Raw genomic sequence first — 27773 nt, 5'->3', positions numbered from 1 at the left:
AATCTTAAAATATAAACTCTTAATCCTAGACCCCTAACCCCAACCCTTAAACCATAATCCCTAAACCCAATAATCCATAAAACTTAAAATAATAACTCATAAACCTTAAACCCTTAACCATATGCCCTAAATCGTAAAACCCTAAACTATAATGATAATTAATTCAATATTTTAAAATTAATACTATCTCTTTTACAATTATATAAGAAAATATTTAACATATGATGTACATCAACATCCACGTGATGTTTTTTGGGGTTTAGAGTTTTAGAGGTTATATTTTAGTGTTTAGGGATTTAGTATTTTAGGTGTTATAGATTAGTATTTATGATTTTTTAAGGTTTAGGGTTTTAGGGGTTATATGACTTTTAGCGGCGTTTTATCGATATGGGTTATATGACTTTTAGCGGCGTTTTATCGAAAGCACCGCTAATGCTCTGGTTTTTAGCTGTGTTTTACCGAAAGCGCCGCTAATGCTTCGATTTTTAGCAGCGTTTTACCGAAAGCGCCGCAAGTGCTCCGGTTTTTAGCGGCGTTTTACCGAAAGCGCCGCTAGTGCTCCGGTTTTTAGAGGCGTTTTACCGAAAACGCCGCTAGTGTTCCGATTTTTAGCTGCGTTTTACCGAAAGCGCAACTATTGCTATGTTTTTAGCGGCGTTTTAATAAAAAACGCCGCTATTGCTCTGTTTTTAGCAGCGTTTTACCAAAAACGCCGCTAAAGCCCTATTTTCCTGTAGTGCGGGTTAGTTTTGATTTGGCAGTATACAAGTCGAAGGCTAAAAGTCTTCTAGTTTCTACACAAAGATTCGACTCAGTTAATTCCCTGTATAGTTCAAGATAGGCCTGTGGCAGGCTATAGCAAAGATGGCGTTGTGGAAATATGAGTCAAGGTGGAGATTTGTTGAGTATGACTCATATTTCAATCAAATTTGAGAAATATAAATATGTTCTTTTACAACATTAGAAAATGCACCCATTATAGATTATAACTCATAACACTTTTGAAGAATTTTTGTATTTACGCTTTGAAGGTTCTTTGTTTTTTGGATTTCGGAGTTTAGTTTTTATCTCCATCTTTGTACTCTTTGTTCTTTTGCCATTATAGTAAAATTATCTTTACCCGTGATTTTTTATCCTCTTTGGAGAGGGTTTTCTATGTTAAATTTGGGTGTTCAATTTCTCAATTTCTTTTACTATTTTTACTTGTTCATTGTTTAATCGGATCGATCCCTAACATTGTAGATTATATTTTTATGTTCACAAATTTTTAAAATTTTATAAAAATCATCAATGTTACAATCTTTTACATATATTATATGCAAGGATATATTTTTGATAATATGAATAACATTATAACTTTATGTATTGATAAAATATTATATTTGTTGATGTGAGTGGAGTTGTTTGGGAGAGTATTTTTCTTTTACATTTCAATTGATTTACACAAGTAGATGACTGTGAACTTATATAACTGTTTTGTGATAATATTTTTTGGGATGGTTAAATTAGACCTATTAATGGTTCAAGCCACTCGTTTTGGTTTAAATATTTGTTTAAAAAATAGGAGGTTTAGACAAAAATACGAGGTTTGAAATGATTTGGATAAATTTTAAGACCTGTTTTTTATATGAACCGAGTCTTGGGTAAGATTTTTTGGCCCGAATCCAGCCCGACCCGAATATATTATGTTATAAAAATATTATATTAATTATATATATTAAATCACTAACCCAATAATAATTAAATTTATTATCCAAACCTAAAAAAAAACTTACCCAATTCAAAATATAAAATTTTAAAATTTATATTTAATACAATAAAATATTTATTATATTTATTTGTGTTTTTAATATAATAAAATATTTATTATATTTATGGTAGTGTTTTTTAATATAAATATTTTTAGTGTATTAGAAAAATTTTATTTTAGCGTTTTTTAGTACATTTACTGTATTATATATTTTTTAAAAATTAAATAAAAACTAATCTAAAAAAAATCAAATATGAGTGGTTTCTTAAATTGGGCTAGGCTTGGATAAAAAAGTAAGTCATTTTTTGCGTCGGACCCAAGCTTAAAAAATTGGTTTAAATACCTTGCGGGGGTCTGTCCCAAACTTGGCTTGGCTTGGCCCATAAACATATCTAGGTTGAACTTAAGTTATATATTTTTATTAGAGCTAAAATGTAAGTTCACTTATATCTTTATAATTTTTTAAATAATTAAATTAAAATTTTATGATTTTTAAGGTGTTAAAGTTTGATTTTTCTAGCTTTTTTACACTAATAATGCAGAAAAAAATTAATTACTAAAATAGGCACACTACAAATTGTTTACAAAAATAGGCTAAATGAACAGTGCACAGCCGGTGCCACTGACGTGTCAGGCAACACCATCAAATTCCACCCAATCATTACAAGTTATATTAAAAAAAACAACTTTTTTGTACTGCCACTGTGTCAAGCGGCATCAATATGCATTTTTTAAAAGTACTTGCAAGAAATATGAGTATTTCGAGTTAAAAAAGAAAATATATATTTTTAATGGTGCCACCAATGTGTCAGACGACACCAAAAGTTAAATTTTTTTGTTGATTTTTGTAAAAAAATATCTGAAAAGGAAAAAAAGCAGAAAAAAAACAGGTTTACTAAACTTTGCATGGTGTTGTCGCCGACGACAATAGTGGATTTGTCGATGATTTTCAATTCCAAAACCATGTTTTGGATTATTTGGTGGGCAATGGTGGGGGATACGCTAATTCAACTTTGCATTGCCGAACTTTCTCGGTTCTTAAATTGCGTTTTACCGGTGAAGATGAGAATGAAATTTTTTTTTTTTGAGCTTTGTTGTTATTGTTATTTTTTTTTAAGGAAGGTAGGGTGACTGTGGTACATGAAATATAATTTTCTACTTGAAAAATAGTTATATATAAGAAATCTATAAAAGACTATAATGACAATGATAAGCTTTATTTGAAGGGTTAAATATAAAATTAGTATCTAAACTTGTCCGCTTCTCTCAGATTGGTACTTATGGTTTTTTTTTTATTCCAGATTGGTACTTGAACTTTTTTTCCGTCTACTATATTGGTACCTAACACTAACGTCGCTCATTTTTTGCTAACATGGCAGTGTTGCCAATCGTGGTTGCCACATGGCATCCTATTATCCTTATATTTTCTTTTTTTTCCCTCCTATTCCCTTTTTAATTTCTTTTTTATTTTTTTCTTTTTCTGCGCCTTCTTCTATGTTTCTTCGTTTTCTTCTTTATTTCTTTTATTAAAAACCCATTTCATTACTTTATTTCCCCTTAATCTCAATCATACAAAAACTCAACACAACAAGCAAATAATACAAGACCCTAAAATTTTCTTCTCATTTCTTCTCATTGTTGGCTTTTTCAATCCTTTAAATCTTACTCCATTTAATCTATTCAAAAACCCAAGCTACTTCATCTGCAGCAACTAAATTTTGAATGATCAGATCCAATGGTTGAGGTAAGATCTTGAGATTCAAAGCCAAAATTGAGATCAACTCGAGTGCGAGCTTAGTCAATTTGTCAAACCCATTTCTTTTTTTACTTCTTCTTGCGTTGTAACACTCCTAATCCATCTCCGTCGCCAGATTAGGGTCACAGAGTGTCACGATATAAATCAGAGCAATTATAAAAAAATAATACTAACATTAAAAAAACTAAAATTAACAGTAGTGAAATATCCTTATGGACCTTAAATCAAGCCTATGGGGACCTAAAAATAGTTTGGGAACGATTAGGGTTCGATTTGATACAAAACAATAAAAGTTGGAAATTTTGGAAAATGAGGGGGTCACACGGTTGTGTGGAGAATCTGCAACAAATACAAGACCTCAGCCATAGGAGGACATCTAGGGCTAGCACCCGAAAATGTATAATCCCCAATGACGTGTCATTTGTATCCTAAGTATTCATAAGGCTCAAATGAGACATCTTTCCATATCATTCCATATTTCTCAACATTTCACACCCATTATCGTAATTTACATAAACTTACTCTATTGTCTAAATAACAAATTAACAATTTATATACAAGGAAATCATACAAAACACAACATAAATAAATTTTCTATCAAATTACAAAATTAGTTGGTTTACCATCAAACGAACTTACCTCGACTACACAATTGCACAAAAAGGTAGCGACGACTTATATGAAACTTTATTTTTTCACGATTCAAGTCCGGTTGTTGCGTATCTTGGTCTAAATAATAATTTTATTCAATTAAATCATTCAAAATCAACTTAATATAACCAATTTGAACTCAAAATCCTTTTTAAGGTGATTTTACAAAGTTACCCTCAACATTTAAACATTGGTACAATTAAGTCCTTAACTCGAAATTCACAATTTAACCACAATCCATGCAAAACCAAACCGCCAATTTTTCTATGTTTTCATTTCAACCCAAATCTTCCATCATTTCACATTATTCACATTGCATTTTACTATACTCTCAAATAGGTCCTTAAACTCAAAATCATCAAAAATAATTTAATAAAATACTTAACCTTAAAACTCAAAGATTTAACAACTAAGTTCATAAATATATTTATTTCAGTCATGGTAAGTCCTTAAAATTCTAATTATTTCACAAATCAATTCCCGAGTTAGCTAGATTGAACTAAACAAACACAAAATTATAAAAATCAATAGAAACAAACTTCAAAAACTCACCCAATCAAAGAAAAGAACTTGGTCGAACCTCCCTTGCTCCAACAATGGAGTTTCACGGCTGGTGAAAGAAGAATTAAAAGATAATTTATTCTTTTCCTTCTTTTTCCCAATCACCTAATACTTATCCTTTTTTTCATCTTATTATTATATTAAACTTTATCATGAAATGTCAAAAGTTGGTAAACCACCGTTCACTATCCTATGACATGGTATGTTTTTTAAGTCCTAACTATTTCCCTTTTTATGGCTATTTGGTATATTTCACTAATAGAATTTAACTTTTATAACTTTTACGATTTAATCTTTTTTTGCTTAATTAATGGTTCAAACATTTAAATTTCCTAACTAAATTTTAATATGACTTTACTAAACGTTCATAAATATTAAATTAATAATATTTACTGACTCCCTTTCGGAATTGTGGTCCCAAAACCATCGCTTTCGACACTACTAAAATCAGACTATTACATGCGTAAATAATTAGTTTTTGGATCTGGGTTTTGGGTGAAAGCAAAGGAGAAACAATGAAAATGGGAAGAGAAATGGTGGATTAGAGAAATGGGCTTAAGAAAATATCGGTGCTATAGTGAAAGATTTGGGATTTAAATTGAATGCTATTCTCCATTGTTCTTTAAAATGGATTGGTAAAACAAAAAATAAAATGGAACTTATAACTTAATATTTTATATTGATTTTTTATTTTATTTTTATTTTAGATGAAAGGAGGGTCGATTGTTTGGTTTCAATCACAATCTTTTTGGGGTCCTTTCTTTTTGTTGCTACACCTGCAAATTATACTAATGCAAGATTTGGTTTCACAATCATCACAGAGAGCTTTCTCCACCGCAACCTCTAATGAATACCTTAATGCAATTAATGGACTTTATCAATGCAAAAGGGACCTATCGACAAGCCAGTGTTACAGTTGTGTGAGCAAGATCCTAAAAGTAAGTGAAAGTTTGTGGGAAAGCAGTAGCAGCCATAGTCCTTTTGAGTGGATGTTACTTAAGGTATAAGATAGCTGGGTTTTAATAGGTTCCAAAAATAGAGTTTTTGTACAATGTTTATGGGTCGTCATTAAGTGGAAGAATGGAGTTTGAGAACAGAAGAGAGACTAGTTTCAACATGGCAGAATAAGGGGTGAAAAATGGTAACAACTTGGTTCTTAAAAAGCCAAGAAAAAAAAACCCAAGAATTTGGCGCCGTTCTTCGTTGCAGACAAAAACAAAAAGAAAGATATATGAACATTTTGAGGGGGGCTGACAAAAGAAAGAATGTAGACGCATAACAAGAAAAAAAAAAGAAGAAAAGAAAGGAAAAAAAGGAAGAGAAGGGGAAATAAAAAAGAAAATAGAAGTATAATAGGATGCCACGTGGCAATGCGCAATTGGGCCAGCGCTACTATGTCGGTAAAAAATTAACGGTGTTAGTGTCAGTTACCAGTATAGTGGATAAAAAAAGTTTAGATACTAATTTGGGAAAAAACCCATAAATACCAATTTAGGAGAAGTGAATAAGTTCGAGTACCAATTTTACATTTAACCTTTATTAAAAAGAAAATTAATTGTAAAAAGATTTTTTAAAAGAGCTCAAGAAAAGAGAGAATTAATAGTCACAACTAATGTGGTGAAGCCAAATTTTTAAAAAAATAAAGTTTTAATTTTAAAATAATTTTGCCTTACCAAAAGAAAAAAAAATTTGCTACAGTTATCAACTCTTTAAATAAAAATAAATAAATTGAAGACAAGCTTCATGAGAAATGTAAAATAATTAATTCTTTCTCTCCCCTTTAATTGTGTTGCAAGACATCTCTTAAAATGTAAAATTAATTATGATAAGCTTCATGAAAAAGAAAATTAATTATAGGAAACATAAAATAATTAATTCTTTCTTTCTCTTTTAATTGTGCTACAGGGCAACCTATAGAGCGTAAAATTAATTATGATAAGCTTCATGGGAAAGGAAAATTTAAAAAAAAAAGCTTTAAAATATTTTTAAAAAATTTATCAGACAAAAAAAGGTAAAAAAAAAAATTACTCCAGTTGTCATATCTTTTAAATAAATTTTTTTAATTGCACCACTTTAATGGTAACTGCTAGCTCTCTCTTTTCTTGAGCTCTTTAAGAAAAACTACCTACAATTAATTTTCTTTCCCATAAAACTTAATATTGTTATTATAGCCTTTTATAGCTTTCTTTCCATATCACTATTTTTCAAATAGAAAATTATATTTCTTATACCACTGTCACCCTCCCTTCTTTAAACAAAAACACGAAGCCCCCCCAAAAATATTTCATTCTCATCTTCGCTGATAAAACATAGTTTGGGAATTGAGAAACAAACTCCGACGATACAAAGTCAAATTAGCGTACCCCCACAGCCGTTGGTCAAATAATCCAAAATATGGTTTTGGAACTGAAAATCATCGACAAATTCACTATTGTTGTTGGCGGTATAACCATACAAAAATTTAGTAGAACAATTAATTTTCTGCCTTTTTTATTTCTTTTTTAGATAATTTTTTACAAAAAAAAATACTTTTGGTGCCGCCTGACACGTCGACAGCACCATTAAAAAATATTTTTTTCCTTTTTTAAACCCAAAATACTCATATCTTGTGCAGGTATTTTTAAAAAATATATACTGATACCACCTGATATAGTGACTACACTAAAAAAAAATTATTATTACTATATAACTTGTAATAATGACTATGCAATGTTTATTTTGCTTATTTTCGTAAATAATTTGTAGTATGTCTATTTTGATAATTAATTTTTCATATTATTGAAGTAAAAAAATTAATTTTTCTATATTATAAATTTACAAATTTTAAAAGCTACCTTCAAATTTAACCTTATTTTTAATATAAATTTAATTTTTGAAAAATTATTTTGATAAAATATTAATTTGTCTGTTATTGTGGTACTTGTAATTGATACAGTTAACACATGCGGCAACATGAAGCACCAGATTCGAACATTCTGATACTAAAAATGTACCATAGCTGCATGCACTAATATTTTGATTATTACATTGAAAATTCAATTTACTATTTACGATATTGTCCATGAAAAATAATGTCAATAGAGGTAGATATTTGGGTCCCAATCATTTTCATAACTTCTATTAAAATTCGACTTCAAACTAATCCATTGGTTTATTTTATTATTTAGAAAATACAAAATATTAAAATATATAAATACTAATATTTATATCTTTATCAAAATTAAATAAAAAAGTTATATAAACAAAATTTTAAAATTTTACAAAATTATTATAAAAAAAAAGCGATTTTGTCAAAGAATGTGATGAAGATTAATTTGCATATTATTAAAATGTAATGATATTTGCAGATTGCAACCTGCTTGTGTTGTTTTTGCTTTAAATAATTTAGTTTAATTTGTGAAAAGAGAAGGAAAAATGTGGGAAGACCATATGAACTGGAATGCCCCAATCCAACCAAAACAAAACTAAAAGACCCCAAGCCCCAAAACAACCTTTCCAGTAGTAACAAATGAGTTGCAGCCAAGGTTATCAATTCTGTTTCGGTACCGTTGGAATAACAAATTTTAGATTCCATTTTGATGTAACTTTCATCGGTACTAACCGTATTATTCCAATATTTCATTTTTTTTTTGTAACTTACAACAGTACTAACTGTATTAGTATGTACCATTTGATTTCGATTATATTGGTCTCTATGAAAAGGTTTTAAAATTTTTAAAAATTAAATATTTTTCTTATATATTAAATGATGAATTGTCATATACTTATATTCATATGGTTTTAGTGTTTTAATTAATGGAATAATTCTTTTTTATTTGTTTATATTTTAAATCATTTAATGATGAATTGTATTTATAAAATTTATTAAGAATTATTTTTATATAATTATGAGTATTTGATTTAATTCAAATGATTCATAAAATCATATTTAAATAAAGAAAATAGTTTCTAGATGACAAGATAGATTGCGGTAATGTATTGCTTCAAGGTAAGGAAGATGATCACCTTGGAATTGGATTGGGAGGTTGAGATACATCATGTGCCGAGTAGTTTACGTTAAAAATGTTTATGGGTTGAATTAAGTTAGATTCATGTAAGGTATTTAGATTAAATTTTTAAGTTTAGGTTTGATTTGGCTGGAAAAGTAGATTTATTTTTTTGTTTAAGTTCGGCCTAATTTAATAAAAGTAAACTGGGACCTAATCTAGCTCATCCATATTTGATTTTTCTAGATTAATTTTTATTTAAAAATATATAATACATTAAATGCACTAAAAAAACGTTAAAATAAAAAATTTCTAACACATTAAAAATATATTGAAAAGTATTTATATTAAAAAAATACCATCATAAATATAATAAATGTTTTATTATATTAAAAAACACAAATAAATATAATAAATATTTTATTGTATTAAATATAAATTTTAAAAATTTATATTTTGGATTGGGTTATTTAGTTGGAAAAGCTTTTTTTGTAGATTGCGAGTATGAGTTTAATTGTTATTGGGTTAATGATTTAATATAAATATTTTTTTTATTTTTTATTACATAATATATTCGAGCTAGAGTAAAATGGACTCAGACAAAAAATCTTGGGTGTTTCTTATTTGGCACAACCGTAAGATAAAATACTTAAAATTGTACATAATAATTTAAAGGCAATACGCGTAGAATAGTACTAATTTAAATTTAATTTTATCTCTTTTTATTTAAAAAAAAGTAATTTGAAATTTAATATCATGGACCTATAAAATTAAATTTTCATAATTCAAGATTGTAAACTCTTTGATGTATGATGTATGAATAATTTTGGCAATATGCATAGTGAATTTTCTCAATATTAGCCCTCCATAATCTTAAACACTTTTCTTTGATAATCCAAATTGAGAATAAATAAAATTGATTTAGTTTGCCTAAAGAATATAAACGGAAGAATTATTAAAAAATTGATTAAGCTATTCAAGTTTTTTTTCAAGAATAAATTACATTAATAGTTACTTAATTTTGAGGTAATTGACAAAACCACCACTCAAGTTTCAATTCAATTATTCAACTTTTGAAAAATACAAATAATCACCACTAATCATTTTTCGTTAGATATAACAATTCAAAAATATTCATAACACTAAAAAATATTCAAAGATAATAATGATTCAAAAACTTAAAAAATTTTGCTCGAAAAATATAAAAAAAATCTGAACATTTAAAAAAAATTCTTCAAAAAACCCTTTAAATATTTAAAAAAAATCAAAACTTCTCATAAAAAATTTTAGAAAAAGATTATATAGAATTTGAAAAAAGTATAAATACGGAAAAATATATTAAAATTTTATATTTTAAATATGAATAAATAATAAAAGTATAAAAACTAAAAAAAACAAAAACAAAAATTTTATAATTTGGTTCATTCTTCTACGCTGGGATTTGTGAGCCTATAGTGCTTGAAATTACGCAGATTTTGGTTGCATTTAGATCTCACATCATATGTTTCGCTTTCAAGTCAATTTTGTTATGTTCACACCTATATATTTTTTAATTTTTATTCTTGTTTTGAATTTTAAGGGTTTTTTTTTCATATTTTTAAGGAAAAATATTTTTTTATTATAAAATAAAGAGAGAGAATAAAGAATAAAGAAAATATAAAAGGAATAAAGAATGTACTTTAATAATCAAATGGATGATTTACAATGCTTCATCTGAGCCTCTATTTATAGGCATAATAAGTATAAAAGAGGTAGAGATCTAATTGTAATAACTATTAGAATTTAAAGTATATCAAAACTTTATCTTTATCATGATAGACATCCACTTAATAAGATATTCATAACACTCTCCATTGGATGTCCATTGGTAGATAATGTGCCTCATTAAACCTTTATTAGGAAAAGCTCTGTGGGATAAAAAAACCTAATGAAGAAAAAAGACTATACAATCTTCTATTACAAGCTGTCTCGTTAAAAACTTTTTCTAGGAAAACCCAATGGGACAAAACTTTGGTTAAAGGAAAAGAGTACAACTTGCTTTTAGACTCCCCCTGATAGCAACATTACACTACATCTTTGAGTCGACGCATTTCAATCTTGTGTAGTAGTCTTTCAAATGTTGAAGTTCGCAATGCCTTAGTAAAAAGATCTACTAAGTTATCACTAGAACGAATTTGTTGAACATTTATATCACATTTTTTCTCAAGATCATGGGTGAAGAATAATTTTGGTGAAATATGTTTCGTTCTATCACCTTTCTTGTAACCACCCTTCAATTGAGCTATACATGTTGCATAATCTTCATATAAGATAGTTGACATCTTTTCCTGTAAAGGCAAATTACATATATGCTGGATATGTTGGGTTAATAACCTTAGCCAAACACACTCTCGACTTGCCTCATGCATTGAAATTATTTCAGCATGATTGGAAGAAGCGGCAAGTAATATTTGCTTTGTTGAATGCCATGATATGACAGTAACCCCACATGTAAATAAATATGCTATTTAAGATCGACCTTTATGTGGATTTGATAAGTATCCAGCATCAGCATAGCCGACTAATAGGGATTTTGAATCATTTGAAAAAAAATAACCTCATATCAATGGTCCCTCTGAGATATCTAAATACATGTTTAATTCCAATGCCTACGTGTTGGAGAATAACTAAATCTTACTAACAAGTTTACAACGAAAGTTATATCAGGTCTTGTGTTGTTTGCAAGATACATTAATGCCCCTATGACACTTAGTTATGGTACTTCAGGACCAAGAAACTCTTCATCATTCTCGCAAGGACGAAATTGATCTTTATTGACATCTAACGATCGTATAACCATCGGAGTACTTAATGGGTGTGATTTATCCATGTAAAATTTCTTTAATATCTTTTTCATATAAGTTGATTAATGAACATGAATTTCATCTTTTAAATGCTTGATTTGTAAACCAATATAAAACTTTGTTTTTCTAATATCTTTCATCTCAAATTCTTCATTTAAACAATTTATTGTATTTTGAAACTCTTCAAGAATTCTTTTAATATTTAGATTATCAACAAAAACAACAATTATCACAAAATCTTATCCAAACCTTTTTATAAAGACACATGGACAAATTGGATCATTTTTGTAACATTCTTTTAACAAATATTCACTAAGACAATTGTACCACATACGTCCAGATTGTTTTAATCCATATAAACTTTTCTTTAATCTGATCAAGCAATTTTCTCGAGAAACTTTATATCATTCTGAGATTTTAAATCCTTCAAGGATTTTCATATAAATTTTACTATCAAGTGTACCATATAAATAGACTGTACCAGCATCCATTAGATGCATGTCAAGTTTTTCACGTACTGTCACACTAATAAGATATCTAAACATGATTGCATCCACCATAGAAGAATATTTCTCTTCATAATCAATGTCGGACCTTTGCTAAAATCATTGTGCTACAAGTCGTGCTTTATATCTTACGAATTCATTTTTTTTCATTTCATTTTTGCACAAATACCCATTTATATTCTACCGGTTTTACACATTTAGTTGTTTGGACTACAGGTCTAAAAACTTCACGTTTAGAAAGTGAATTCAATTCTGCTTAAATTGTATCTTTCCATTTTGGCTTATCTTTTCTATTTTTACATTGCCGAATAGATTTAGGCTCAGGATCCTCATTTTCCTTTATTATTTCAGTAGTAACATTATAAGCAAAATTATTGTCAACAACTATATTTTTTTCGGTTCCATCTTTTTCTCGTATTGACATAACTTATCGAGATCTTTTTATTTTCATCATTTTCATTTTCACTTTTAGGTATCTAAATCTCTTCTTGAGTTTTATAATTAGTTATGTCATGGGTCTCTTCAGGAACCCCCTCTTCTACTATATGATCATCTTAAATGTTTGCTCCTTTTCTTTTACGAGGATTTTTATCTTTAGAACCAACCGGTCTTTCATGCTTTAACCATGGATTACTTTCTTTTGCACTAACAGTTTTTCCTATTAGGACATCAATTCGTATTGGAGTATTTTTAGCTGTTATGTGAGATTTAATGAATTTGACAGGTGATTTGTAAAATTAATTATTTGTTGAACTTTTGGTTCACATTACTTTGTACAAGGATCTTAGATATTGATAATTCATTTCAAGTACTTTATTAATCTAACTTTTTATCATCTCCCTCTAATGTTAGGAAAACTGACAACTCATGTCATAACTAAATATTGTATTAATAGCTCAAAAATATTATAAGGAGACTCATATAAATATATATTCCCCATGCCTTATTATGACCCATCTTTGCGCATTGTGTTAGAGTAGTTGGAACATATACCATACATCCAAAAATTGTAAGATGTGAAATATTTGGCTCTTGACCAAAAATCAATTGTAATGGGGAGTATGTATAATTTATTAGCTGGATGCCTACAACATGTAAATCTCATGCTGAAATAGGAAGTTTTGTTTTCATAAGTAATGGTTTAGCTATTAGTTGGAGCCTTGGAGGGGTTTGATAAACGATTTAGCTAAACCGTTTTGTGTGTGAACATGAGTTACAGGATGTTCAAATTTTATTCCAATTGACATGCAATAATCATTGAAAGTTTGTGACATAAACTCACCAGCATTAGCAAGATGAATTGTTTTAATTGCATAATCTGAAATTAATCATTTAAACAAGTAATCTCGCAAACGACAAGTTGTGAGTTGATAACGCATGTGATTATTTTGTAGATTCATCTACTAAAATCATATAATATCAAAACCATCCACATGGTGGATGAATGAGCCCTATTTATTTTAGAAATACAAGACATTAAATTTCAACTTTAGCTAATGAGTTTCTAAGAATTAACTTTTATTGAGAACAAATAACAAATGAGAATTTTTTAAATTAAAGAATCTTCTCGTTCTTTAATGAATGTCCATATAAATTCTCAATTAATTTTCGCTTCGTATATGATCTAGGATGGTTTAACTGGTCATGCAAAATAGTAAATGTATTTATATTAGTAAACTGCTGGTTTACTTTATCATGTTTTTCAATTGTACTGATAATGTAAATATAAATTTTGACAATTGATAATTGTATTGTCATTCTTTTTATTTTGTATCCACATATAAATACTATCGTGACATTTACTACTGAAAATGTCTAAATCAATATGAAGTCTATAATGCTACTAAGTCAATAAATAAATATAATTTTCAAATAATTATATGTAATATTCGCTTCAGGAAATATGTCAAAATCTTCAAATATAAGGCATTTGGTCTAGTGGTATGATTCTCGCTTAGAGTGAGAGAGGTCCCAAGTTCAATTTAAAATATAAATAACCCAATCCTCCTTTGATTCATATGAAATATAATGTTTTCTTCATTCACAATCTCAATATGAGATCCATTATGAATATCTTTTAAAACTAATTCATTAACCATTACAAACTCTGTACTTTTTAGATATTGATATATTAGCTCTTCTGGAGTTTTCAACTAATTTTGTACTATCAAATATTGGAATATATTTGTTTATTCCTGTACCAAATAAGATAAATATTTTCTATCTGTAATGGTAAAATTCATTACTACATTTTCATATCCTTCCTTAAAGAATATTAACAGAGATAAAATATTTGGGCATACATCGCATATGTGACCAATAATCTTTCATATCACATTGATAACATAACTTATCTTTACCCTTTAAAAAGTTATCTTGAGAACTCTCATTGTTATCTTATTTATTACTATGTTCCCACTTTTAGTGGTCCATGAATATATCTTTTATTTTCTTTATGTTTATACTCGCTTCAGGGAATGTAACAAATCTAGTAGGACGGACTTATAGACATCCCAATATATTCTTTATTCCATAATCACCATCGCAAACATACATGAGATTTCAAATCAAAATCTATCTATTCATGTTGTCATGATTAGTCTTCAATTATAATAAACATGATATAATAAATAAAACAAAGTAAAATATACCTGAAGTTTTTTAACGTCATCGTCATCACCTTGACTATTATCATGAGCACTATTATAAATAGTAAAATAACTTTGTTTTCGTAATAACATTTATAATCTAATAGTAAAAATCATTTAATAAATAATCAAAATTTTCATGTACGATACTTGAAAATCATCCGATACACATTGTACCAAATTTCAATACCACATTTATGTTATAAAATCTTATCTTTCTCTAATAAAATATTTATAAGTTCAATTTAAAATATATTATACAATCATTCAACATTAGCAAGTTAATAAGACTCAATAGATCCTATCAAATTTTCCTTTAATCAACAATGGTAGGTTAATAACACTTTCCACCATAATTAAAATTTCAAAAATATTTAATAACAAGAATTTAATAATCAAAACATCTAAATATTATGCATAATATAACTTAATTAAAAAAAATTCAAAAAAATGATTTACCAAAAAAAAAAGAAGAGAAAACATACAATATTAATAGCAAACATATCTAATCAACGATTATGTAACGTCCCCTAACCCTATACCGTCGCCGGAACAGGGATACGAGACATTACCAGTCAGTACAGTCCAATTTCAATCATTAATTAAAATAAATATTCACACTCATCCTAGTTTTAAGATGTCGTCCCTTTAATGGGCCCTCGCGGTCCAATATGGACAGTAAATTCAATTTGGAACTAATTTAGAATCAATACGAATTTTTTTTTATATTTCAAAATTTATACTATATACCGTTGCCAACCATAATTTACTTATTTCATCAATACTTTTACAACTTAAATGACTCTCATTAAACATCCTAGGTACATGCCATTATCAATACTCAACATACTTTACCTCATTGAATTTGGGATCGGCCTGGAATGCTGATTCAACAGTCTAGCCTTAACTTAACCTACGCACGGAAACAAACCGTACGCTGAGTATACACTCAGTGGTATTTCTATAATCTGAACACTTAAACAATTATAAAACATATTAATTTATATATATTGAACTATTCAAACTCAATGAGAATTCAAACATTCACTTTCCAACCAATGTTTTGGTCTACTTTAAATTTCAAATCATTTATTATTTTTCAATAGCAATTAATCAATCAGTAATGTTCATTAACACTCAGAATAATTATTTATTCAGTAACAGTCAGTTATTCAGTAACAATCAATTATTCAATAATAACCAGTTATTCAGTATCGATCAATTGATCGGTTATCCAGTAACAATCAATTATTCAGTAAAATCAGATATTCAGTAACTATTAAGTTATTCAGTAGCAGTCATTCATTCAGTGACAATCAGTTATTCAGTAATATTCAGTAACAGTCTATATCCAGTAACAGTCAATTATCCGGTAACAGTTAATTATTCAGTAATAATCAGTTATTTTATACCTTTATTTACCCCTATTAACATGACCCGAGCTCAGACGGATACACGGATCCAACCAACACACTAGTACGACACATAGTGCCTCATCGGTCGAAGCGGAAACATGAACAGTAACAGTAATAGTAGCAGTACGGTACACAAAGTACCTCATTGGAACAAATTCGGAATAGTAATAGTAATAGTAACAGTATTCAACACACAAAGTGCCGAATCAGTAGCGATAACAGTAACAATATTCGACACACACAGTGCCGAATCGGTAACAGTAGCAGTAAAAATATTCGACACACAAAGTGCCGAATCGGTAACAGTAGCAGTAGCGGTAACAATAACTAGCACATAAGTGCCTAAAATACGGCACATAAAGTGCCCGATCGGTAAAGTCGATAAATCCCGTACTCTTCCAATCCTATGGCATGCCAATTATATCCGACTAGCCCGACAAGTTAATAGGAAATTTAATTCTTATTCCAATTTTACTTAATATTCATATTTACCCCTATTAACAAGACTTGGACTTTGGCGGATATACGGATTCCAACCAAATACACCAGTATGACACTCAGTGCCTGAACACTTCCAAATCCTATGGCATGCCAACTATATCTGACTCAGTCCGACTAGTTAATAGGGTATTCAAATAATTTTTCTATTTCAAATCCGTTTTCAATTCAATCACAATTTCTCATATTTCAATATCCAACCAATACACATTTCAATTAATCATAATTCCATTCCATTCAATTCAATTCAATTCAATTCAAATTGACTCTTCAATTTCAATCAATATTCATTTTATTTCAAATAATTTAATCAATGCACCTACCATACATAATAAATAATAAATTTAATAATTAAATATTAAGTTCGGGTTATAAAAATACAAACCGTAATTTCCGAGCTAACTCCCGTTGACTTTGTCTTGTCCTTTCTTAGCCGAGATTTTTGGTACCACATTGACTACGAAATTAATACAATTCATAATCATTAATACATTAATAATTTATATCTTGAGTTACAGAATTATAAATTAAGATCCGTTAATTTTTCCTGAAACTAGACTCACAAATCTTCTTACCATAAAATTTTCAGAATTTTTGGTTTAGCCATTAAGTAAAGTTTATTCTTTAAATTCACTCCTATTCTGCTGTCTGACAGTTTCGACCCTTCTTCACTAAAAATTAATTATCTCACAGTACATAACTTGGATAATATTCCCGTTGATTTCTCCTAAAAATAGACTCATTAGGGATTCTAAACATATAAATTTAACCCTCTAATTATTTTTATGCAATTTTTGGTGATTTTCCAAAGTCAGAACAGGGGAACCCGAATTCATTCTGACCTTGTCTCACAAAATTTCATTATATCTCATAATTTACAATTCAATTGCTTAAACCGTTTCTTTTATAAGAAACTAGACTCAATAATATTTAATTTCATATTTTATTCATCCTATAATTAAATTTCTACAATTTTTGGTGATTTTTCAAACTTAGACTACTGCTGCTGTCCAAAATAGTCTTAGTGCAAAATGTTGATTTTCTACTTTTAATTTCAATTTAATCCTAACTAAATTCACTTACTTTTCTATCTTAATTCATACTTTATTTCTACTCAATTTTTAACCAAACTTAGACATAATTATCTATTTTTCATCATAAAACCATAATTTCAAAATTCTTTCAATTTAGTCCTTAAAGCATAAAACTTATGAATCACTTTACAATTCAATCCTTATTTCATTTCTAACTTGAATTTCTATCAATTTAGCCCGTAATTCATCATTTTACTCAACATGAACAATATTTATAAATCTAATAACTTTCAAAATATCAACTTAATTTCATCAAAACTTTGTTCTAAAGCTTTTAAAACATCAAAATTAAGTAAAAAGGGCTAAATTAACATACCTATTAAAGTTTAAAGCTTCAAAACCTTGATTTTCCCTTTTCTCCCTTTCTTTCTTTCTTTCCTTTCTTTCTCCCCTGTTCTTTTCTGTTTCGTTTGCTTTGTTTTCCTTTTTCATTTCTTTTATTTCATTTATTTCTTTATTTCATTTCTTTATTTTATTATTAAACTATTATAATATTTATTATTTATACATGTGTATATTTATTAATACACATGTATTAATTTATCACCTTACACTTATCATAACTTTTAATTAATTAATTAATTAATATAAAATAATATTAATATAATATACTTTAATTATTATTATTTTTCTTATATAATAAGTAAATACACATGTATAATACATGTGTACCATTTATATTTGTACACATTTAACTTATTTTAACCATACATTTGTCACCCCTTTTTGGCTTATTTCCTATTTAGTCCCTTCACTTTTCTTTATTCTATAATTAAACTTTCACACTTAATTCAATTTAATCCTTTCCACTAATTACTCTTAATTAAGCTAAATTTACTTAATTAAAGTCTAATTAACCACTCAATTGACTTCGTAAATATTTTTAATAAATATTTACGAATCTATTTTTTTAGAAATGGAGACCCGAAAATTTACTTTCCCGATAACCGTAAAATTTGGGTCATTACAGATTATGTCTTTTACATAAAAAAATTTAACCAAATCTATACTTTACGCATGCTTGTACAATAAATCAAAGATCGAGAATAAGAACCATAATTCATTCTGAGATTGAATCTTTCAACGTCTCGAAGATGAAGTTGTAAGGATGAAAGTTTAAGGTGAAAAAGAATTTGATCTGTGGGATAACTTTGAAAGATTTTGAACAAAATAGAGAATCATCGTGCTAATAACGTGGTATAAAATAAAGAGATAGAGAGAATAAAGAATAAAGAAAATATAAAAGCAATAGAGAATGTACTTTATTAATCAAAGGGATGATTTACAATACTTTATCATAGTCTCTATTTATAGGCATAAGAAGTATAAAAGAAGTAGAGATCTAATTGTAATAACTATTAGAATTTAAAGTATATCAACTTTATCTTTATCATGATGGACATCCACTTAATAAGATATTCATAACATTTTAAAGATAATTTTATTAATTTATTCAATTAATGGAATCTACAATTCAGAGAAAAAAATAGCAAACATTTGTCGTAAATGGTGAAGGACAAACTCCACCAACACAACAAAGGCTTTAGCTTCAGCATCAATAGAACATTATGACATGTTGACAATTGGCTTTGTCACAACTCAAGTACGACGTATCTGGAGTGATTGCAAGCACTTAATACGATAAGAAAATCAACTTCGGATGGTCCAAAGCGGTGAGCAGAAATCGACAAAAGAATCGAGCATTCACCAAACTAGAAAGGACGAAAACAAAATAATCCCTAAAATCACTTGTAAAATTAAGATTACATGCATAAGCAAGACTAAAGAACGTGCTACAAGAGCAAACAAAAACATCTAAAACTGGGGACTTATTAAACAATAGAAAAACAAAAAAAAACATATAAAACTTAAGACAACATGGGTCCAAATCGACACCTGAAATCATCTATTATTTTAAAATACTCTCAAAATAGAAACAAATTAAAAAGTTGATAAAGAGCTACCCACTTTTCAAGAAAAACTATAAAGAGCTACTCACTTTTCAAGAAAAACTATCACTGTCATCGATCCATCACAACTTATGAAGACATCAAAAATACCCAGAAAATAGGTCTGCAACTGAAAAGAAAGAATACATATGTAGTGAATGAGAAGAAGAAGAAAGAAAGAAAGAAAGAAAGGTTTGATGAGATATGAAAAAGGCAGGCGATAGCCAGCTCGAAGGTTAGCACCACCACTAAAAAAACGAAAAATAAAAAATAAACGGCTTGGAGAAAAAAATTTCTTTAGGGTCTTCGATAAAAAAGAGATTAGGTTTTTTTGATAACCCGGAAATTTTTTTTACCTTCAATAGTTAATCTTGTGTTTAGGAAAAAAAATAATTTTATTTTGTTGAATTTGTATGTATTTTTTATTTTAGTATTTTTAAATATATATATTTAAATTTTTAAGATAATCTTCTTACCTAATTATTAGCACATTTTTGTTTCACTAACCTAACTATGAACACTTTTCATTGGGTCAATATTGGTTAGATATCTAACTTAATACTGAATTGGACTCTTATTTGATAGCATTGAATTAAAAGACAAAAATGTGTAGCTTTAAAAATTTCTAATTGAAGAAGGTACAATTGGTTGGGCCTTCAACCTTGAAATTCTTTAGTTGAAAATCTGAAATTTGATTGCCAGCTTTGGGGGTAATTTCAAAAGAGAAAGGAAGGATAAAAGAAAAGTCAAGTCACCTCAATATTCCAATTCTAATGAAAATCCCAGTTTGATACATTGCAAAAATAGAATTTCTTTTTCTTTTTAGGTTTGATTTGTCTATTACTCAGAAGTAGGATTAACCTAAAAGACAAAATTAAGGGAGAATATGATTTTATATATTAAAAAGGATGCAGTTTTCTTTTTCCCAAACAGATTTAAGTAAAATATTTTGTTTAAGTTTAAATCTCAATGTGATAACAATTGTTAACTTTAGGGTTAACTTAGATAAAAAAATTCATGCTCTAATGTGGAAATAATTACTCAATTAGCAAAGGCGGAAGCCCTAGATATTAGGTATTTAAGTTCAAGACTCACCATTCACAATTTTATGCATGGGTCTCCAAGTCCCACCATGTGCAACTACCATGATAGGTTTAGTCCAGTTAGTTTAATTTGTTAACTTTAATTTGAACTGTACCGATTCTTAATCTAATCGTGCTATAATGATTTGATTCCTAAACAATGTGTTAAACAATATCAGCTATTGACATTATTAATAATTAAAATATTTTTTTTTCAAATTGCATATAAATATGATTAAGTTTGTATAGTATAATATAAAAAATTAAATACTGAAATTTGATGGTATTGAATAAAATTTCATTGAATATTAATTCTTATAAATAATTAATAAAAGGTTAAATTATATATTAATTCCTATTCTATGCATAAGTTTTAGATTTATTTTTATAGTTTAATTTGATGAATTCTATTTTCATGCTTTTTAAATTTTGAAATTTTAATACTAATTCAAACAGTAGGAATTAAATCAATTAAATAAAATTTTATTATTAATTTTGTATCCATTAAATTGTGGATTTAATTACTATTCACCAATTTAATGATTTTTAATATTATTTCAAATTTTACTCAACCAATAATCAAAACAGAGATTAAATCCATTAATTAAAAATAGAAATATTATATATATATATGAATTAAATCTACATGATCTGAAATTAATATAAAATATATTTAAGCCGGTAAAGCTTAAATGGAGTAGGTAATTTACACGAATCAATTTGGAAGGTGTCTTAGAAGAGAGGTGAAGCAACCCACATCATCCACCTAAGAGTAAGAACCGTAAACAGAGATACCTTTTTCCTTTCCTTTTCCCTCATTTTCTCTTGGCCTAAACAAAAAGAAAAAAAAGAAAAAAAGAGCTTTGTGTTGCAGACCCAGAAATGATGTCAAAACAAGCAATGTTTCCATACTATTTCCCTGAAGAAATCTTCCTTGAAATCTTCTGTAAACTACCTGTGAAATCCCTGGGGAAATGCATGTGTGTTTCTAAAGCCTGGAATTCTCTCATCAAGAACCCATATTTTTATTTCCAGCCATGTGAGCCATCAGTCAAAGCTTCGTCGCACAAAAGACAACAATCTATTCTTTGTCATGACTGGCCGCCATGAAGTGGAATACTCTCTGCATTCTGATGACCAAGAATTCAGAAAGTACGCCCAGTTAGAGTACATGCCTTTTGATAACCATCATTCTATTGTTGGTGCTTGCAATGGGTTGCTTTGTTTGATGGACTTTCAGTTTAGTTTCGATAGCATCTTCATTTTATGCAACCCAATTATTCGGAAGTCTATTACGCTACCAAAACCATGTTTGTCTAGTTTGCCATATAAAATATCCGTTGGGTTTGGATTTGATTCAGCACAAAATGACTATAAACTTCTGAAAATCACTAAGAAAGGTGTGCTAGACAAGTATGTTGAGGTTGAACTTTACTCACTCAAAAGGAATTGCTGGAAAATATTAGCCCCACCAAAATATGATCTTTATTCTGATGATTTCATGGTTTATGTGAATGAAACTGTTCATTGGATTGCTTATGAGAGAGTGAATAATGAAGGGAGTTATAGTTGTAAGCTTTTGATTTTGGGTTTTGATATGAGGGATGATGTTTTTAAAGAGATTATGTTGCCTGAGAGATTGAGGAATTTGCCCCATCAGTCAGAGATCTATGTAATTCCATATGATGAATTGTCATCAATTGCTGTGATTGAGTTGGGGTCTTTACATGCCGAGTGTGATATATGGGTGATGAAGAAGTATGGTGTCGTAGAAACATGGACTAAGATGTACAGTTTAGGAAAACTGGGGACGGAGCCAATGCCGAGGGTTCTGGGGTTTAGGAAAAATGGGGATTTGATGTTGAGAACTTATAACAATCTAAGATTGATTTCCCGTGATCCGGAGAGCAATGAAATCGATTATTTTGGAATTCAAGGCAGACGTACTTATGTTTGTAATTATACGGAGAGCCTAGTGTTACTTGATCGAGTAATTGATGATGCTATGACTGAGAATCGTGCAAACTATGCGAGTAATGCTAATCGTTCAACTGAGTGAGCGGCTTATGGATTTACCGAACTTGCCGCCAATGATGAAGCAATCAATGGTTCGAGTTGTGTAAGAAGAATGTACAAGCAATGAACTCTGAGTGAGGGAGCAGGATAACAGCTTAGAACAGGCAAGGGCACTTGGCTATTTTTTGAACTATGCTCTATTTTGTTGATTTCTCTATACATTTAACCATTTGAATCTAAAAAATTTACTGAATTTGACTCAAGCATTCCTGGTTATACATGCATTTGTCTGATCTGCTCGATTGCTTTGTAGTCTATACATTAACTTATCTATTATGGTCGGTTCTGAAATCATCTTTAGCTGGTAGGATTCGGTTAAGACATGGGAGAATTTTAACAACCCTACCAAAAGTTTGCATTTGTAGTTAGGTTCCAGGGGGGTGGCCATTTTTTTTTTGTTTGATTCAAGAATTGATTATGATCCCAAAGTTCTTTAAGTTGAGCACCTTAAGTTTTCAATCTTTGAATGAGAAACTAATATTAGCCCAAGCATAAGAATAAAAACTTGATGGGTTTTGTTGATTGAATTGTGCTGGTAATGTAAAACAGTGGTTACAGGTATGGCACACAAACTCTTCGATGTTCTCGAAAGTACTCATGTCTAACACCTATGCCGATAGATATTCAGACACGAATATGTAGGTCTGATCCATCAATTAACTTGTGACTGGAGGCATAGCTTAGGAATTTGCTTTATTATTTCCAAGTCCCAAGTTGTGAACTTCCGAGTTTGTAAAACTCAGTAGTTAATTACTTGTTACTCCCCTTTCTGCAACTGCCTACTTGTAAATAATTTCCTTCTTTCAGTGTTGAATTTGTATTTATTTCCAATGTTTAATTTCAGGAAAATGAAGAGACAAATCAGTTTATTGGGAAGACAATGATTATTTTATATATATATTTTTTATTCAATTATGTTTGAGTAATAAACTGATGAGCCATATTTGCAAAAGCATACAAAAGGCTGAATATTTTATATAGAATTTTTTTTGGTTCAATTAGGTTTCAGTACTAAAAACGACGAAAGTATATTGTTGAAGCTAGAAATGGGATGATTATAATTCTTACCCTCAGCCTTCCTCTTCTCCCGTTATATATCGTTTGAGTGTACTCAACATGACTACATATTGTGTTGAGTTTTGGCTTGACAATGAAAGATTTGGGAATTGGGAATTGGAACTTGATTAATCTTAAAAAAAAAAGGTGCAGTGCTAATTACCTTAAATCTAACACTACTGCAAACATTCAACAAAAAGTTACAATCCAAATATATAGTTTTACCTAAATCACTCTCGAAGGCTTGTGTCTCCACCCGATCTTATTAATTGCAGTTCATTAAGATCGCTGATGACCCCTTCCACCTGTAAACCGACCACGACCTCGATGATATGGTTTTCTTCCACGACTGGATGATGCACCCATGTTAAAGTTCTGGGATGATTCAAAATTGCCTTGAACACCATCAGGTTGCAACTTACAATTCCCACCCATTGTTGGTCCATTTGTCGAGATACCTTGCAATGCACTGTTGAATTGTTGGCCCTGCATGCCCATTCCAAATGTTCCATTTTGTCCTGCAATCCCCATCCAAGGTGCAGAGGCTAGTGCAGCAAATAAGTTTGACTGGCCACCAGGTAAGATCAGCTTAGGAAATGTATTCGAACTAGGATCAAATTGCTGCTGCTGATATGGCATCATGGTTGGCATCGCTGGGGTCGGTAAAGGAATGGGCTGCTGTTGATAATTCTGCGAGAGCAATGACATACCTTCTGCAGAAATCCTGTTTGGAAAAATAGCATTTTGTGGGTGCCGGACTGGCATTCCATTAGTCCAAACTCCATTTGAAGGTGTAATAATACCAGAAGACTGTGGCACGACCGAAAATGGCGGAACAAAGCCAGATCCACCAACAAAATTTTGTTCTCCCATGACAGAAGATGAACAATTATGATTAACCAAAGATGCTGAGATTGTGGTGAAATTATGTTGATTCTGACCCATTCCGGTTGATGTTTGCTGGGATGAGTTCTTACCAGTTTTCCAACATCCATTCTTACTCTTATTTTTCTTTTTATTGCTTTTCCGGTTTCCCACTCTCTGGTCATTCATGGCTCTCTTTGTCATTTTTTGCATCCTCCTGTACTCGGCCTCCTTTTCATCATCTGAAAACTCAGCATCATCTGATAACTCCTCATCATTCTCACCGGATGCATCATATCCTTTCTTGTGAAGATTCTTTTCATTGAGAACATGATTAGCAAATTCAGGGACAAAAGAGATAGAAGTGCCTTCATGGATCCCAGCAGGGACTTCACTCTCAGAATTATATCGTATGACATAATATGGGTTCTTTACAGGTCCAAAGATTTCATCCACAAATCCCAATGGAGATCTGTCTGCAGTAATCCAAAGAATCGAACCTTCATTCAGAGGGTTGTGCTGCTCTCTTCCTTCAACAATAACTTTGGTACTAATCACCTGTAGTAATGAAAGGAACATCATTAGACAAACCTTGTGATTAAAGATCACCAAGCTCTGAGAACATAGCTATGTGATTGTTTAACAAAATTCAAATAAAAATTTAAGGTTTGGCCTTTGTTATTTGCAACAGAGGTTCCAACTTGCCCTTACCGACAAAACAACTCCAACAGGCAGCATCTGATGATGGGGTTGCAGTTCAACATCCAGTGGTGGAACTTGGGGAAGAACCTACCAAATTTAACAGCATTTATTATGCACTACTTTAATCATATAGTTCAGAACTAAAGAGTGCATGAGAGAGAATTCTAGATATAGGTTTCTGCGGTTGACAAGAGAGGATTAGAGTGCGATGAAACGCCTGATCTCTATCAAGCAAGAATCAGAGTGCAATAAAGTCTAATGGTCATGAGCTTGGATGGGTTAAAAATATACAGCCGAAGTTAGCCAAATAGGGCTCCAATTGCAAACAAGGTTAATATAAGATTACCACATCAAAGTACATGGATGCAAAGATCCACTACGAGCCAGACTCAATTAAATTGAAGAGATATGACATGGTTTCATCATGTGGAACTTAATCTGCAATCTCAGCAGAGCAAAAAACAATAACTTCCATCCAAAAGCATGTCAAAACATCTTTGAACAAGCAAAAGTTCAGTAAAGAATGATTTTATCTCTTATTATAGACTACTCCAATAAACAACAGAAAGAAACACGTTACAGCTTGACTTGGAAATATTAGACATAAAAAGCACACAAACATGATACAAATACACATGAATATCTCAAAATCAATATAACAAATACTAAAATATAAAAATCCATATAAAGATAAGATACCACGATTATGATCTAACAAAGTACACAAACATGACATGAATACACAACAATAAGGAATATAATAGAAGCACAAAAGGAACTTCTAAAAGATATAACCAAAGCTACAATTTTACCTCAACTTCATTCTTAGACTTGATGGGACCTCTCAAAGCACCAGCATCTTCCTCCTCATCATCTACCTCATCAAGTTCAATATCTAACGCACTAAGGATTTCATCTGTTCCGTCCTCTTCATCATCATCCTCCTCCTCCTCCTCGTCATCATCATCACTGTCAGTTCCATCAACGGCCACCTCTTCATTAATACCTATTATCTCACCTTCTTCAAGTTCATCTGCACCATCCATATTTTTAGCCTCCCCCTTCACTTTTTCTTTATCCTCTTCCTCTTCGTCTTCGCCCTCCTCCTCCTCATCCTCGTCATTATCATCATCACTGCTACTACTAGAAGATGATGAAGAAGAAGAACATTCACTGTCAGACTCTGAACTACTACTTCCACTCTCTAATCCGTCAACCAAACTAACGTTTCCAATCACTTCTTCAATAGGTAAACTCAGATTCCCTTCTGGTTTTGACTCTTCTTCCACCTTCACCATACAGCCTGACTCACCTCTAACCGGCTCAGACCCACAAACAATTGGCTTGAGCCCATCAAAATCTTCTGCTTTTGATTCCTCAATAGATAAATTCAGATTGCTTTCTGGTTTTGACGTATCTTCTTCTACCTTCACCGCACGGCCCGGCTCACCTTCAACCAGCGCAGACCCATGAACAATTGGTTTGAACCCATCAAAATCTGACTCAGACCCATTAAAGCCAAGCTCGCTTACATGGGTTTTGTCAAATTTATCTTCTTTACCAATCTCCATACTGTTATCAATATCGGCAAATACACTCTCTTCTAACTCAATCCTATCTAAATCTGGGAAACCTTCAAACCACTCCTTTAAATTATCGCTGAACATTAAAATAAAATTAAAGAGAGAACGCCCCAAATACTTTATTTTTCTGCTATTCTAATGGAAATAGAGAAAACGGAAGAATGATAATAGGAAAGAAAATGAGTGGCAGAGTTAGGGTTTTACATAAGGGTTTAGAAGACGCAAAAACGTACACCATATTCCACCGAAACGACGTTGTTTAATGCAGGGGACTTTAGAACGAAAATGTTTAAGTTTGTCAAACCTACTCTTAATATATTTAAAATTTAGTCTTTATACTTTAATTTTGAGATATTAAATTTTTAAATTTTTTATTTAAAAATCTTAGTCTCTCTATCTAATTTTTTCTTTAGTAGCTGTTATAAAAAGATAAAATAATATTTTTATCCTTCAATGTTTATAGTTTTTTGTCAATTTGATCATTATCCTTTAAAGTAAATAAAAAATTTAAAAATTAATATTTTCCATATTTTAAATAAAAATATAAAAATTAAAAAAATATATTTTAAAAAACTAAAATTATGAAAATATAAAAATATTTAAAATTAAAAAAATGAAAAGTTATTTTAAATATATACAAATCCCAAAATTCAATGTAACCTAAATCGGAATGGACTAGTTAGATTAAGAATTGATTGGGATATCGGTCTAGTGAGAGGTAAAAAATCGATTGATCTATCAATATGGACTAGT

At 29.8% G+C, this 27773-nt stretch overlaps 2 protein-coding genes across 2 annotated transcripts; one reads left to right on the top strand and one right to left on the bottom strand.

Annotated features, from left to right (window-relative positions):
- Positions 1–21456: 21456 nt before the first annotated feature.
- Positions 21457–23886, top strand: LOC107895289 (F-box protein At3g07870). Its single transcript, XM_041085342.1, has 2 exons — positions 21457–22919; positions 23660–23886. Exon 1 carries the CDS (start codon positions 21833–21835, stop codon positions 22796–22798), a length of 966 nt encoding a protein of 321 aa, XP_040941276.1. The 5' UTR covers positions 21457–21832; the 3' UTR covers positions 22799–22919; positions 23660–23886.
- A 95-nt stretch (positions 23887–23981) lies between these two features.
- LOC107895288 (H/ACA ribonucleoprotein complex non-core subunit NAF1) lies at positions 23982–27302 on the bottom strand. The gene is made up of 3 exons (XM_016820586.2): positions 26250–27302; positions 25447–25524; positions 23982–25293 (listed from the first exon to the last, which is right to left on the bottom strand). The coding sequence occupies exons 1-3, from the start codon at positions 27102–27104 to the stop codon at positions 24151–24153; spliced, it is 2076 nt and encodes a 691-aa protein (XP_016676075.1). The 5' UTR covers positions 27105–27302; the 3' UTR covers positions 23982–24150.
- Positions 27303–27773: the final 471 nt, after the last annotated feature.

This window comes from Gossypium hirsutum, chromosome A13 (genome assembly GCF_007990345.1).
Source record: "Gossypium hirsutum isolate 1008001.06 chromosome A13, Gossypium_hirsutum_v2.1, whole genome shotgun sequence".
Taxonomy (NCBI): Eukaryota; Viridiplantae; Streptophyta; class Magnoliopsida; order Malvales; family Malvaceae; genus Gossypium; species Gossypium hirsutum.
Note: the sequence above shows the minus strand (reverse complement) of the source record. Positions and strands in the feature narration are given on the sequence as shown.